Source organism: Melospiza georgiana, chromosome 28 (assembly GCF_028018845.1).
Source record: "Melospiza georgiana isolate bMelGeo1 chromosome 28, bMelGeo1.pri, whole genome shotgun sequence".
NCBI classification, from domain to species: Eukaryota; Metazoa; Chordata; class Aves; order Passeriformes; family Passerellidae; genus Melospiza; species Melospiza georgiana.
Window position 1 is genome coordinate 2,908,113 of NC_080457.1, and position 14,248 is coordinate 2,922,360.

The 14,248-nt window shown below is 66.5% G+C and overlaps 2 protein-coding genes across 3 annotated transcripts; both read right to left on the minus strand.

Annotated features, from left to right (window-relative positions):
- Positions 1-133: 133 nt before the first annotated feature.
- On the minus strand, positions 134-1,165 carry HCRT (hypocretin neuropeptide precursor). Of its 2 annotated transcripts, none has more exons than XM_058041893.1 (2): positions 1,017-1,165; positions 134-924 (listed from the first exon to the last, which is right to left on the minus strand). In XM_058041893.1, exons 1-2 carry the CDS (start codon positions 1,053-1,055, stop codon positions 316-318), a joined length of 648 nt encoding a protein of 215 aa, XP_057897876.1. In that variant the 5' UTR covers positions 1,056-1,165; the 3' UTR covers positions 134-315. The 2 variants fall into 2 exon arrangements, with proteins under 2 accessions (XP_057897876.1, XP_057897875.1); XM_058041892.1 differs by having other exon boundaries at positions 134-960; positions 999-1,165.
- Positions 1,166-2,093: 928 nt separating this feature from the next.
- On the minus strand, positions 2,094-13,551 carry LOC131094302 (inactive phospholipase C-like protein 2). Its single transcript, XM_058041888.1, has 6 exons — positions 13,366-13,551; positions 6,288-8,777; positions 5,911-6,114; positions 5,138-5,213; positions 3,780-3,889; positions 2,094-3,011 (listed from the first exon to the last, which is right to left on the minus strand). The coding sequence occupies exons 1-6, from the start codon at positions 13,549-13,551 to the stop codon at positions 2,826-2,828; spliced, it is 3,252 nt and encodes a 1,083-aa protein (XP_057897871.1). The 3' UTR covers positions 2,094-2,825.
- Positions 13,552-14,248: the final 697 nt, after the last annotated feature.

Below are 14,248 nucleotides of genomic sequence, written 5' to 3' on the forward strand. Positions count from 1 at the left end.
CCGCACCGAGCTGTTCCCGCACCGAGCTGTCCCCGCACCGAGCTGTGCCCGCACCGAGCTGTCCCCGCACCGAGCTGTCCCTGCACCGAGCTGTGCCCACCCGACCCCTCCCCAGAGACACAGCAGAGCCGGCTGACATCAGGCTACCATTTATTGTAAAAGGCCGCGGTGCCCGCGGTGCCCTGAGCAGGCTGGGCCAGGGCCAGGGCAGGGAGGAGGTATCTAAAAGTGCTATTTACACCGAGCTCGGCTGTGTGTGCCCGCAGCCCGTCCTGCCAGGGACCCCCTCTGTGTGTCCCGCTGCCCCCATCCCATTCAATAAAAGCTCCTCGCAGCTCCCCGACTGGCGCTCAGGTCCTTCCCTGAGTGTCCCTGGCACTCCCTGGGGCTCTCAGGGCTGGTGGCAGCGCCCCGTGGCACCGCTGTGGGCTGGGTGACCGTGCCCGCAGGGCAGCCCAACGCATCGGGGCAGGCGGTGCCCGAGGGCTGCCCGCGCTTGCCCATGGTGAGGATGCCCGCAGCGTGGTTGCCGGAGCCGTGGAGCAGGCGGTAGAGGCGGCTCTGGAAAGCCAGGGGGACGCTCTTCCTCTTGCCCAGCGTGAGGATGCCGGCGGCGTGGTTGCCCATGCCGTGCAGGAGGTCGTAGACGCGGCAGGAGCAGGTTTTCTGCCGGCAGCAGTGGGGCAGGTTCTGCCGGGCAGCGGCCAGGGAGCAGAGCAGGAGCAGCAGCAGGAGGCAGGCAGCTCGCTGGGGCTGCCGGAGAGCGGGCAGCGTTAGGGCAGTGACAGTGACAGGGCAGGGATGGGGACTGCCCGACCCACGACTGTCCTGTCCCCTCTCTGCGGTGTTCAACTGCCCCCTGCCCTCCTGGCTCAGCCCCACACCCGAGGTGCACCTGGAGCCTCGCCCTTCACTGCCCTGCACCTCACCTGTCTCCCAGCCAGATGTGGGTGTGCTCACCTGTGTCCCAGCCAGCAGCCAGATGTGGGTGTGCTCACCACACCCCTGTCCTGCACCTCACCCGTGTCCCAGCCAGATGTGGGTGTGCTCACCATATCCCTGCTCTGCACCTCACCCGTGTCCCAGCCAGATGTGGGTGTGCTCACCACACCCCTGTCCTGCTCCTCACCTGTCCCAGCCAGATGTGGGTGTGCTCACTGCACCCCTGCCCTGCTCCAGCTCACAAACTCCCTCCTCTCACTGCCCAGTGCTACAGGACAAGCCCTGAAAGCACCCATGCTGCAAGAATTGCACGCCCAGCTCCCTCCCGAGCACTCCCCTCATCAGTCAGGGATTCCCCGGGATTTGCTGCACACTCGGAGCTTCCCAAGAAACCAGCCAGGCCCTCCCACGCCCCCAGCCCAACACCCTGACCTCCCACCCAACCCCAGGGGCTGCAGCCCCCCAGCCCCACCTTGCTGTTGGGCACCTCCATCCTTGCTGGGGTCTTCATGTGGCCGAGCAGCTCTGGGGCATGTCCCATCGGCAGCACAGCACCCCGCGCTGTCACCGCCCCTTTATAGGGCCCGGCACAATGGGGCTGCCAAAAATACCTGGGCCAGCGGGAGCAGCGGGTGTCCGGGAGACGCGGTAGCCCGGAGACCGTGCAGGCCTTTCCCCTCATTTGCAGCTCCCCATTGTCAGGGTGCTCACTGCAAGGGGTGCCTGGCACTAATGAGGCCGTAATTGCCCACGGGCTGCGCTGCTGGGCTGGCACAAAGGGCTGAAGGTCAGCGCTGGCCGCTGCTCACAGCCCCATTAGGCTAATTAACCCCCCGAACAAAGGGTTAGGCTAATTAACCCTCCCCCCCGAACAAAGGGGCGCCAGCAGCTGCACAGCTCCCCGACTGACGTGGGGAGCCGTGGGGAGCTGTCACCCTGTGCTCGGCTGGTGCCAGGGAGGAATAGTGCCACCAAGGTCCTGGGTCAGGGAGGGACAGTGCCACCAGCGTCCTGTACCAGTGCCAGGAAGAGATAGTGCCACCAGGGTGCTGTACCAGTGCCAGGAAGAGATAGTGCCACCAGGGTGCTGTACCCGGTGCCAGGGAGGGATAGTGTCACCAGGGTCCTGTACCCAGTGCCACCAGGGTCCTGTACCCGGTGCCAGGCAGGGATAGTGCCACCAGGGTCCTGTACCCGGTGCCACCAGGGTCCTGTACCAGTGCCACGCTCCATCCCCTTTGGTGACACCATCCCATCGTGGTGCTGTACCTGGCACAGAGGGAGCCACAGGGCACCAGGGAGGCCCTGGCACTCTTTGTAACACTCCCCAGCCTGACCCCAGAGCACCTCCAGCCTTTGCTTGTGCTCAACTCCCCTGCCCTGGGGATGAACCCAAACATTTCCCTGATGCCAGCAGCCACATCTGCTGTCCAGGGACAGCCTGGCCCTACATCTGCTGCACCAGAGAGCCTCGCAGCCCCAGGGATGCTGTGGAGGCGACAGGAGCAGCCACGATCCTTCTGCCAGGCAGCTTTTCCCCAGGGCTGGTGGAGGCCAAACCTGCAGCCCTGGGGAGGGTGGGCAGGAGCTGCTTTTCCAAGTGGCATCTGGCACAGCAGGCTGGGAGTACATGCACACGGGCACTGGGGTACCAGCATCCCCACTGGCCCCTCAGCAGAGATCTGGCTCCAGAATCAGATGGAGGGCATGGATGAGTCCTCTGGGAGCTCGGCAGGGCACGAGGGAGCAGGGCCATCTCTCCCCAAGCTCAGCAGCGCAGGGCACCCAGCCCACAGACCCTGCCCAGGCAGGCTGGGGCTCCCTGCTCCCACAGCCCCTGTGCCCAGGGCTGCTCAGTCCGGGCCCCGAGCCCCGGGCCGGGGTCAGCAGGACGCGGGCTCGCCGCCTCCGTCTGTCTCGGGGATGGGCTCCAGCGGGGCCGGCAGCCGCGAGGGCTCGGGCGAGGCTGAGCCGTTCCTGCCGAGGCCGCACGACTGGCCCGCGTTGTGGATCTGCCACAGGTTGTCCAGAGCCTCCGCCTTGGCGTGCTTGAGGAGGTCAGCCTGGCCCTGGGGACGAGATATCGGGCTGTGGGGACAGGAGGTGACGGGGAAGGGGAAGGGGAAGGGAAAGGGAAAGGGGAAGGGGAAGGGGGAAAGGGGAAGGGGAAGGGGAAGGGGAAGGGGAAGGGGGAAAGGGGAAAGGGAAGGGGAAAGGGGAGGGGAAGGGGAAGGGGAAGGGGAAGGGGAAGGGGAAGGGGAAGGGGAAGGGGAAGGGGAAGGGGAAGGGGAAGGGGAAAGGGGAATGGGGAAAGGGGAAGGGGAAAGGGGAAGGGGAAGGGGAAGGGGGAAAGGGGAAAGGGAAGGGGAAGGGGAAAGGGGAGGGGAAGGGGAAGGGGAAGGGGAAGGGGAAGGGGAAAGGGGAAAGGGAAAGGGGAAGGGGAAGGAGAAAGGGGAAAGGGGAAGGGGAAGGGGAAGGGGAAGGGGAAGGGGAAGGGGAAAGGGGAAAGGGGAAGGGGAAGGGGGAAAGGGAAAGGGGAAAGGGGAAGGGGAAGGGGAAGGGGAAGGGGAAGGGGGAAAGGGGAAAGGGGAAGGGAAAGGGGAAAGGGGAAGGGGAAGGGGAAAGGGGAAGGGGGAAAGGGGAAGGGGAAGGGGAAGGGGAAAGGGGAAAGGGGAAAGGGGAAGGGGAAAGGGGAAGGGGGAAAGGGAAAGGGGAAGGGAAAGGGGAAGGGGAAGGGGAAGGGAAAGGGGAAGGGGAAGGGGAAGGGTGGGCAGAGCAGGGCTGGGCAGGGCTGGGCAGGGCAGGGCAGGGCTGTCCCCGCAGCCCTCGCCGCTCACCTTGAGGACAGTGATGTTCCAGGCGAAGCTCTCCAGCGCCTTCTGCAGCTTGCGGCCCCGCAGCCCCTCCTTGGTCTCGATGCGGTGCAGCTCCTTGTGGAAATCCATCCCTGAGGGACGGCACAGGGGCTCAGGGACGTTGGCATGGGGGGCAGCCACCACCCCTGGCCAAGCAGCAACCAAGCCAGAGGGATGCCCTTTGCCCACCATGGGATTGCAGGCTGGGTGGGCTCCCACAAGAATCCTCCACACCTCAAATGATGGGACCCCCCACCATCCCAGCACAACAACCAGCTGCACCCTGGGGCCATTCTAGACCCAGACACCACAAGGTCTGGCAGGGCAGTGAAGCCCCTGGGCAGAAGCACAACTCCTGCACTCCACGGCCCATCTGGGGGCACTCAGAGCCCCCCATGGCTGTGCCACCCCCGGAGTGGGTGCTATATTTACCCCTGGTGACGCAGCAGCGGCTCGGGGCCCACGCCAGGGCTCCCACGCAGCTCCCTCGCCCCGGCGCTGCCAATCAGCCCGCCCACAGCCCTGCAGCTCCCCAGGGCCCAGCTCCTGCCAGCCGGGTACCAGCACCACAGCAGCTCGTCCCCAGCACGGCCGGGGGGAAAGCAGGCACCAACAGGGCACGGGGCTGGGGGATGCAGCTGCCAAAGCGCTGCTGCCACCACCCCGAGGGGCTGCACGGCCCAGAATGCCTCTGCTCCTGCAATGCAGGAGGGCACAGCACCAATCTGTGCCCTGCAGCAGCCTGTGCCCCGCTGCTCCACTCCCCCAGGGCTGGCGGCAGTGGCAGAGCTGGGCCAAGAGTTTGGGGAGATTTCCGTCTGCAGCGTGGGCAGGGAACAAACACGGCAGCAGGGCTGGCATGGCAGGGACAGCAGAGCAGGGCTCTCTCCTTCCTCCCAAGCCTCTCCAGCTCCTGACGCTCTCCCAGCCCCACGGGGAGCCCACACAAGACCCTGGAGCTGGGGGGGGGGCTATCCCAGTGGGGTCCCAGCCATCAGTGGGGCCAGAGGTCCCAGAGTGGGGGCACCTGCAGGGAGGGCCAGGGCAGGCAGCAGCAGCACCTGCCTGTGTGGGTTCTGCCATGTGTTAGGGAAGTCTTAACACTCAGTTGCCATTTCTGCTGTCAGCCCCAGCCTGTTATTTCTGGCACTAATTATGTTCTGGCGTTTGACAGCTAATGACTCTTCCCCGCTTCCTCATCAGCCTCCCCCACTCTGCTTGCTCCCTACCACACAGCTCTGCAGCCCACCCACCCACAGCCTGCCCCGGTGCGGGAAGCCCTGAGCCCCCCAGGACGTGCCAGAGCCGTGGTGGAGCTGGGGCTGCCCTCCAGGACCCACCTGCCTGCTGTGCCTGGATCAGCTTCCCGTACACGGCGTCGGCAGACTCGATCAGGGTCCTGCTGGTCTGGATCATCTGCAGAGAGGGGCAACGTGAGCAGCTGGGCAGCCCTGGCACTGTGCCCCCATGCCAGGTGGATGGGGACACAGGGCTCAGCAGGGGATGCCCCCAGAGCCAGCACAGTGCCTGGGGTCCGGCCCTTCCCACCCCACGGGTATGGTGTGAGCAGCACGTGGTCAATGGCCAGGTTCCCTTCCACACAAAAGAAGGAAGCAGCTCTGGCTGTGGCTATTAATGGGATTTCTCCCACCTGGTGGGATCAGGGCAAGGCCCAGAGTAGAGGCTGCAGTGTCTGAGGGTCAGACTGATCAGGGCAGGATTGTGCTTAGGCAAGACTCCTCCCTGGGCAGCCACCACGCAGCCCCCTGCCCCAGGATGTGTACAGTGAGTTCAGGGTTCCCCATCCTTGGATCTTGTGATCCATCCCACAAAACCTGCCTGTGTTCATCCCACAAAACCTGCCTGGGTTCATCCCATAAAAACTGCCCAGGTTAACCCCACAAAACCTGCCTGGGTTCATCCCATAAAAACTGCCCAGGTTAACCCCACAAAACCTGCCTGGGTTCATCCCACAAAACCTGCCTGGGTTCATCCCATAAAACCTACTCAGGTTCATCCCATAGAAGCTGCAGCAGCAGTGGGTGCTGGTCCCAGTGCCAGTGACGCCAGGGAGCGTCCCCAAGGAGCCAGGCCCTGGCAGGGTGGCACTTACCGTCTCGTAGGCGGTGAGGACCTTGCGCAGCAGGTCGGGGATGGGGCCCTGGGCCTCCATGGGTGGGTACTGCTCTGCCAGGTTCAGGGTGACGCTGGGCGCGCTGTCACTGTGCAGCAGCCACGTGGACACCGTCAGGATGCACTGCTTCATGTTGGCAGCGGGTGTCAGCCCACACAGCTCCTTGAAGGACACCAACGCATTCTGCAGAGAGCAGTGCCCAGTGTCAGGAGTTCAGCTGGGAGGACACCCAGGAACAGCCCCATTTCCCACAGCTCTCTGCTCCTCACTCCTCTCTCACATCCCCCAGGAAAAGGGGGACAGCCCCATCCTCCCCTGAAGAACCCACGTCCTCCGATGCCTCTGCAGGGCCCTACCTGCACATTCTCCCGCAGGTCCGTGGCCTCCCTCAGCGGCTGGGTGGCCGTCCTGAAGACCTCATCGATGGCTTTGATGCCGGTGGCCTTGGTGGAGGTGTACTCCCTGACCCGGCGGCCCCGGCGCCCCGCCAGCCCCCGGCGGTGCCCCTTGCCCCCGCCACGGCGGTCGGTGATGGCCACGTGCACAAAGAGGGTGGCGTGGGGCAGGGGCTCCCCGGCCAGCGACTGCAGGGGGACGTGGCGGTAGCCGGGCTGCAGGCACTCGAAGGGGATGGTGTACTGGGCAATGAACTCGTCCCCGATGTAGTCGTCGTCCAGCACCACGAAGCGCAGCACGGCCAGCTCGGGCAGGTTGATCTGGAACTCCAGGCTCTCGTCGAAGATGGGGTTGTCCCCGCTCTGCAGGGCGGTCTTGGTGCGGTGCTCGGCGCAGTCGGCCGGGATGCCGTGGATTTCAGCGCACACGTAGGGCTCCACCACCTCCCCCTTGGCCCCCGAGCCCTTGGGCTTGGGGAGGTTCTGCCCGCTGATGACCTTGAGGTGTAGGAGCTGGGCTGGCACGCCGGGCAGGGAGTCCTTGGCGTTGGCACTGAAGTAGGAAACCTCCTCCCGCATGATGGCCGGGCGGAGGACGTAGCCACAGGCGCCGTTCTGCCGGAACCAGCCCGCGTTCAGGTCCATCATGAGCCCTGGCGTCTGGTAGTTCATGGCCACCATCTGGCAGCCGCACTTCCAGAAGTCCTGGGGGTTCATGTTGCTGGCGTCGATGCGCATGGGGCTGGGGTAGACGCGGGACAGGAAGCGCTTGTTGTAGCTGACCAGCTCGGCCGGGCACTCGTTGGCGAAGCGTCCCGCCTCCACCTCGCTGAAGGAGCACATCTCCCAGTAGCGCTGCCCGCGCCTGGAGCTCTCGAAGTCCTGGAAGGGCACAGCCTGGCAGAGGCTCACCAGCTCCGAGAGCTCCCGGCTGAGGCGCACCCGCCGCAGGCCGCCTCCCTCCGGCGCCTCCCGGTCCTCCTGGCCCAGTCTCCGCGCCAGCTCCCAGCCTTCCTCCTCGTCCGACACCTCGCCCTCGCTGTCCTCGCAGGTGGGCGGCAGCTTCTTGCCCTTGATGAGGATGCGGCCCTTGAGCTCCTCCGGGGAGGGCAGGTACGAGGCCACGGGGTTGGGGGGCTCCAGGTACAGCTTCTCGCCGAGGGTCTTGCGCAGGCACTGGGCAGCGAGGCGCTGCTGGGGGGCCGAGCAGCGCACCACCAGGCACAGGATCAGGGGGTAGGCCGAGGCAGTGAAGGCGTGCTGGTCGATCAGCCCCACCACGGCACGGAAGGGCACGCAGGAGGCGGCCGAGGGGCTGGTGTAGACCACGGGCTCTCCATCGGGGCCGTCCCACAGCACCAGCTCGATGCTGCGGCAGCCCAGGCCCAGGGCGCTGATGTAGCCGCTGATGTCTGAGCGGCCCCAGAAGTTGTCCTCCAGCAGGCAGGCGCTGTGGGCAGAGCTGATGTAGTAGTGGGAGAGGGGCTGAGCCATGTCCTGGCAGACCTTGCGGTGCTGGGGGTCGAAGATGGAGCAGTCAGCAGAGAGCAGGTACCGTGTGAAGCCGTCGATGGCCAGGTAGCCCTTCTCCCGGCCCTCCTTGGAGGGCTCGTACTTGCTGACGATCTCCAAGCACTTCTCCTCTGTCACCCCCTCCATGCCCTGCTCCACCTCCAGGAACATCAGCAGGTCCTTCACACCCAGGTATTCCTTGTTGCTGGAGAACTGGACCAGCAGGAAGAAGATCTCAGGGCGGGTGCAGAGCTCGCAGTATGCCTCCACAAAGAGGTCACAGGCCACCTCCGTGCCAGGACGCTCGCTGGCCTTCTGCAGCTCCTTGAACTTCAGCTCGATGGTGGAGGTCTTCATGCCAGGGTTGAGTGCTTTGATCAGCTGCACAGCCCGGGACACGGGGATGCGGCCGGACTTCTCCAGGTCAGCCAGGTCGAAGACGGAGGAGATCCAGGACGTCCTGAGGCTGGGGTGGCCAGTCCCGGGCGCCTCAGGGCTGTGCTTCCCGTAGGACACCAGATAGCGCAGCCCCATCACCCAGGCACTCACCACATCTGCCGAGCTGGCCACCAGGTCCAGGGACTCGTAGTTGTCCCCGTAGATGATGGAGAAGGCGCACTCGTCGGGGAACTGATCAGAGAGCCCATTGCTGCGCAGGACTGGCGTCTTCTTGCCCACCCTCACCTCTTTGACCGACTTGATCTCAATCTTGGCCTTCTCTGAGTCCTTCTTGGAGGGCTCCCAGCGCACGGAGCGCATGTCGGCGTCCAGCACGAAGAAGCGGCTGTACATGCGCGAGTTGGAGCGCACCTTCTTCAGCTCGCAGCCCTCCAGCATCAGGGAGATGCAGGCAGCCGTGCTGTTGATCTTGCGGTCATTGGGCATGGAGCTGAAGGACACTGTCTTCTTCTTGTGTGGGGGCCGCTGCCGAGAGCCATCCTGCCAGGGTGGGAAAGGGGCAGAGCCATCAGTCAGGGACAGCCAGGCAGCAGCACACGCCCCACCTGCCCCTGGCATCCTCCTGCCCATGGTGCCCCCACCCCAGCACTGCCCGAGCACCACACTGAGCCCAGTCCGCTCCAGTCCGCCCCTCTGCTCCTGGCATCCTCCTGCCCATGGTGCCCCCACCCCAGCACCACACTGAGCCCAGTGTGCTCCAGTCCACCCCTCTGCTCCTGGCATCCTCCTGCCCCATGGTGCCCCCACCCCACACCACGCTGAGCCCAGTCCATTCCAGTCCACCCCTCTGCTCCTGGCATCCTCCTGCCCATGGTGCCCCCACCCCAGCACCACACTGAGCCCAGTGTGCTCCAGTCCACCCCTCTGCTCCTGGCATCCTCCTGCCCATGGTGCCCCCACCCCAGCACCACACTAAGCCCAGTGTGCTCCAGTCCGCCCCTCTGCTCCTGGCATCCTCCTGCCCATGGTGCCCCCACCCCAGCACCACACTGAGCCCAGTCCATTCCAGTCCGCCCCTCTGCTCCTGGCATCCTCCTGCCCATGGTGCCCCCACCCCAGCACCACGCTGAGCCCAGTCCATTCCAGTCCGCCCCTCTGCTCCTGGCATCCTCCTGCCCATGGTGCCCCCACCCCAGCACTGCCCCAGGGTGCCCCAGCACCACGCTGAGCCCACTCCGCTCCAGTCCGCCCCTCTTCTGGGGGCTGGGAGCCAGCTCCAGCCCTGGCTTCCCTCACAGCTCATTGCCTGGCTTATTTTAACTCTGCTTTCCTTCCTTCCTTCCTGCTCCTGGCCCTGAGCTGGATCCTTCCCCGCTGCTTGCTCACCCTCGCAGGCACAGCCAAGCAGCACAGCCCCTGCCTCCTTGGCCTGGGGAGCAGAGGAAAACAGACACCCAGCGTGTGATGCACCAGCAGGGAGGCCAAGAGAGACCCCCCACTCTTCTGTGAGGAGTGGGGCAGGACAGCCTTGCCAGTGCCACATGCTGGGGACAGCCACGGCCGTGTCCCACAGAGCACGGGGTCACCGTGGCACGGGCTGTTTGCTGCCAGCACCTCGTGCCCACCCTCTGCCCTGCCTCCCCACGGGGAGGGGGGACCCAGCTGCCACGGGGCTGGCGGGGGATAAGGGGGAACAGCAGGGCCAGGAGTGTATTATGGGATGGATTTCATTAAGTAGCACAGTAGGAGGAGATTTAATCCACTTCTTCAAGATTATGGTGAGTCACCTCTAATCTGGTGGTGTCTCTGTCAGGGGCAGGTCCTGCTCAGCCGCCCAGGTTGGAGGTGAGGGGTTGCCCCCCTCCAGTGCCCTGAGAGCTTCCACAGCTCCCACACAGGGCAGCACATCCCATGCCTGGTCTGGAGGGTCGGGATCTGCCCCACGGGGTCAGGCAGCCACAGCCAAGGGCATTTGGATAAGCCACACAAATGGATGTACAGTTTCCCCAGGGAACGGGGAATCCTCCAAGGATGCCCGGGGAAGGAGGAACCAGCACCAGCCCTCAGCCCCTTGTTAGAGCCAGGCACATCCTCCCATCCTGGAGCTCGGATGTGGTGGCTGCTCGCATCCTCCCGCTGCCAGATCGCTCCAGGGAGCTGGCCGAGCTCCAGGGCTCTGCCTCGGTGCCAGCCATCCCGGGTCGGCGGGCGCTCAGCGGCAGGTCCCGCCATGGGCCAGCCCTGCGGGGAACCACTGGACACGCCGGATGCTTCCTGCGATTCCTGCACGCTGCAATCTGAGCGCCCCGCTGAGAGGCAGCCGCAGCCCCTCCATGGGCACCGGGGGCCGCCCCTCGCGGACCCCCGCCCCTCTGCGCTCCCCGCCCGGCGCACCCACCCCGCGCCGCTCCGCACCGGGCCCCACAGCCGAAAACAGGAAATCCATCCGGAAAGGAAACACGGGCGGGGGGCCTGCGTGCACCCAGCGGCACGGACCTGCTCCAGCCGTGCCCGCTGCAGGCAGCCAGACACACCCCAGCCGTGCCCCGAGCACCCCGGCTCGGGGTGAGAGCCCCTGCAGCCCCCCACCCTGCCAGGCTCACACGGGGGATGTGGTGCCCGTGCAGCGCTTTGGGGTGCAGATGTGTGGCACAAACCCAGGAGTGCCCTGCAGCATTCAGGTTCTGCTTCTCCCCCTGCACGGGCGAGCAGCGAGCAGGGCACGCGAGGAGTTTCCCGCCTGCAGCTGCCCTGCGCTCCTCAGCGCAGCCTGGGGGATGGCTGGGAACAGTCTCTGCTCCCCGGCAGCCCCTTCCAGCACGGCACCCACGGCCATGACAGCACAGAACACCCCCAGACAGAGGGCACAGCTGGGGGATGGCAGGGAACAGTTTCTGCTCCCTTCCAGGCTGTTCCAGGGGATCTTCAACCCAACAAGTGCTGGGCGAGGCGCAGTAGGAGCAGGGGATGGGTAAGACAGCTGTGGAGTAAAGAGGACACGGCACCCATGGCCATGACAGCCCAGAACACCCCCAGACAGAGGGCAGAGCTGCAGCCAGAGCAGGGATCCTGCTCACGGTGCCACCGAGCTGGCACGGAGTAGGCAGGGCTCGAAGACCTGGCACTGATGCCAACCACGATGCCAGCGGTGAGCGTGGGCTCGCACGGAGGGCACGTTCCAGCCCAGCTGCCTGTCCTGCCCAGCTCTGCAGCGTGTGTTAAGCACCTCTTCAGCCAATTATCTCCTGCATTAGTGCCCTGGAGAGTGCTGCTGCCCTAATCTCAGCCTCCACGTGACAGCCACGCTCACCGGCCTCACAACCCGCTCTCAAAGCAGGGGATGGAGAGGAGCCCATCAGTTGTCCCTCCCTCTCCTTTATCCCCCTTGATGTGGCTGCGGTGTGATCCATCTGCAGCTGAATTCCCCAGGTCCCGCGTGTCCCCACCACCCCTGTCCCATTGTGGGCAGCGTGGGCAGGGGTGCAGGCGGGCAGCAGCCCCGGAGCTGAGGCAGTGGAAGACCAGGCGCAGCCAGGGCTTTTCTGTCGTTCGTTCCCTGCCAAGAAGAGAGCGACTGACACATCCACCTCCCGCGGCACCAGCTGCCACTCCCGGCGAGGGGCCATGGAGTCAGATCCCGGCAGAGGCACCACGGAGCTCCCGGGGATTGCACATGATGGAAAAGGGGCTCAGGGGACAATACTGGGGAAGGGACACATCCTGCAGATCCAATACCCTCCCCAGCATCCTCCCAGCGCACAGGACCGCCAGCCCCCTCTGCTTTCAGGCTGAAGAAAGAAGAGAGCAGGTCCTGTAGCCAGGGGCACTGCAGGGGACAGCTCTGAGCCCCGCTGCCCCAGGTCCCCAAGCGAGTCGCACTTTCAGATTCACTCCTCCTCCAGCCTTTTCTGGAAATCCCAAAGAACAACAGAGCCGGCAGCTCTTCCCACAAGTGCCTCCGCTGCCTCTCAGGCCCCGGATGGGCTCGGAGGTGCACAAGGGATCAGCACAAGCTGGGGACACTGCTCGGGTCTGACCTCCCTCAGGTCAGCCCTGACCCTGGGCCACCCGGCCTTCACGTGAGGCCACATCCCGCGGTGACGCAGGCGGTGACAGCGAGCGGGATTTCACCATCCCCATCCCGCTGTGCCCACGGATGGTCCCTGGGCAGGGAAGGATGCTGCTCCGTCCCGGCAGGAGCAGGAGACGCTGGCAATGTCCCCAAGGAAGGCGGGCACAGACGGAGCCCGGCAGAGCTCCGTGCCCGCCCCGCGTGGGCAATCCCGGCCGCCCCCGCAACAGTTTGCAGCGAGAGCCCGGGCAGAACTCGGGGTCCTGACACTGCTCGCCCAGAAAATTGGATCCCAGGGACGGAACAGTGGGGCTGGGGCACCACGGAAACAGCCCCCTCACGGGGTATTAATAGCACCGGAGCAATCCCAGCTTAAAATAGGCTGCCGGGAGCAGGGAGGCTAGTCCCGGGCGGACGTGACCTATTGTGTCAGCGAGTAGCGCTGGCATCAGCACAATCAGGGGCGTTCATTGGGAAAGCACACGTGTGATCCGCTGCCCACCCAGGTGGGAGACCCCCGAGACCCTCCCTGGAGCCCGGCCCCAGCACGGCCCGGCAGCACCGGGCGTCGGGAGCAGACTGCAGGCTGGCCAGGCCAGGCCCGAGGCTCAGCGTTTGGCAGGGGAGCCCGGGAGAGCAGAAGCTGCTCGAGGGGAGGGAGCGGGCATCTCCTCACGGGAACCCACGGGTGTCCTGAGGGGAGCGGCTGATGCTGCGGCGTGGCCGTGGCACTTGACAGCGCGACCCACGGACGCTCCACAGAGCCGGGCCGGGCCAGACCGTGCCCTTGGGGACGCTGGCTCCGGGCAGGGCGCGGGGACGCTGTGTCAGTCCCGGTGTGAGCAGCACCGCGGGCAGGTGGCGACCCTCGGCCGCCCGGAGATGCGGCTGCTCTGCAGCTCCCCGGAGCCGCTGCACGGGCACCGGGGGAGCGAGGAGCGCGGACAGAACGGTGCGGGGGGACGCGGGGCTCGGCTCGGTACCCGGCGCTGCGCAGGTGCCGGGCCCGGGGCGCGGGGGGGCCGGCCCGGTGCGCTGCCGGTGCGGGGCTCTCACCTTCATGATGCTGGCCCGGGGCGCGGCGGGCGCGGGGCTCCGCTCCGCCGAGTCCTCGCGGCTGCTGCTGCCCGAGCCCGAGCCGGGGCTGCCGCCGCCGCCGCCGCCGCCGCGGGGCCCGTTGGGCAGCGGCGCGGCGGGGCGGGGCGAGCCCGGCGGCGGAGCGCCCCGGGGCCCCTCCGCCATCCCCCGCGGCCTCAGGGCAGCGGCCGCCGCGGGGCCCCGGGGCGCCCGGAGCCTGCGCCCGCCGCCGCCGCCGCTGCGGGCTCAGTGGCGGAGCGGGCGGGAGGCGGCGCGGCCGGGAGGAGGGGACGGGCCGGGCCGGGGGCGGGGACGCGGCGGGGACAGGGATGGGGATGGGGGCGGCGCGGCCCCCTCGCTCCGGGATGCGGCTGACGGGCACCGGGCACCTTCCACCGCCGGGGCATCCCCGGCCTCCGCCCAGCACCGCAGCGCCCGGGCCCGGCAGCCGCCCCATCCCGGTGGGACCCCGGGCGAGCCCGCGGCCGGGCACGCAAACCCAGCCTGGCACCTTGAGCCGGGCATCCGCACCCTGCAGCCTTGGTAGCAGCAGCACAAATGAGGCTGCACCCCAAACAAGCTGCTCCCTGCGGCTGGGCGCTCAAATCGACCTTGCAGCCTGGCATCCAGAGCCAGGCGGGCGCTCGGCAGCCTGGCCCTGCCCAGCGGGTCCCACCCAGCAACCTCCCCTCCCACCGGGGTGGTACCCAGGCACGGCAGGGCAGGCAGAGCCGCCCAGCGCTCATCCTCGCGCGGCTCTGCCACGCACGGAGCTCCAGGCTTTTGTTGTGGGGTGCTCCCAGCACAAGGAAAAGCTGCTCCCCGAGCTGGAGCAGAAATTTTGCTCCAGGTTTTTCCAGCA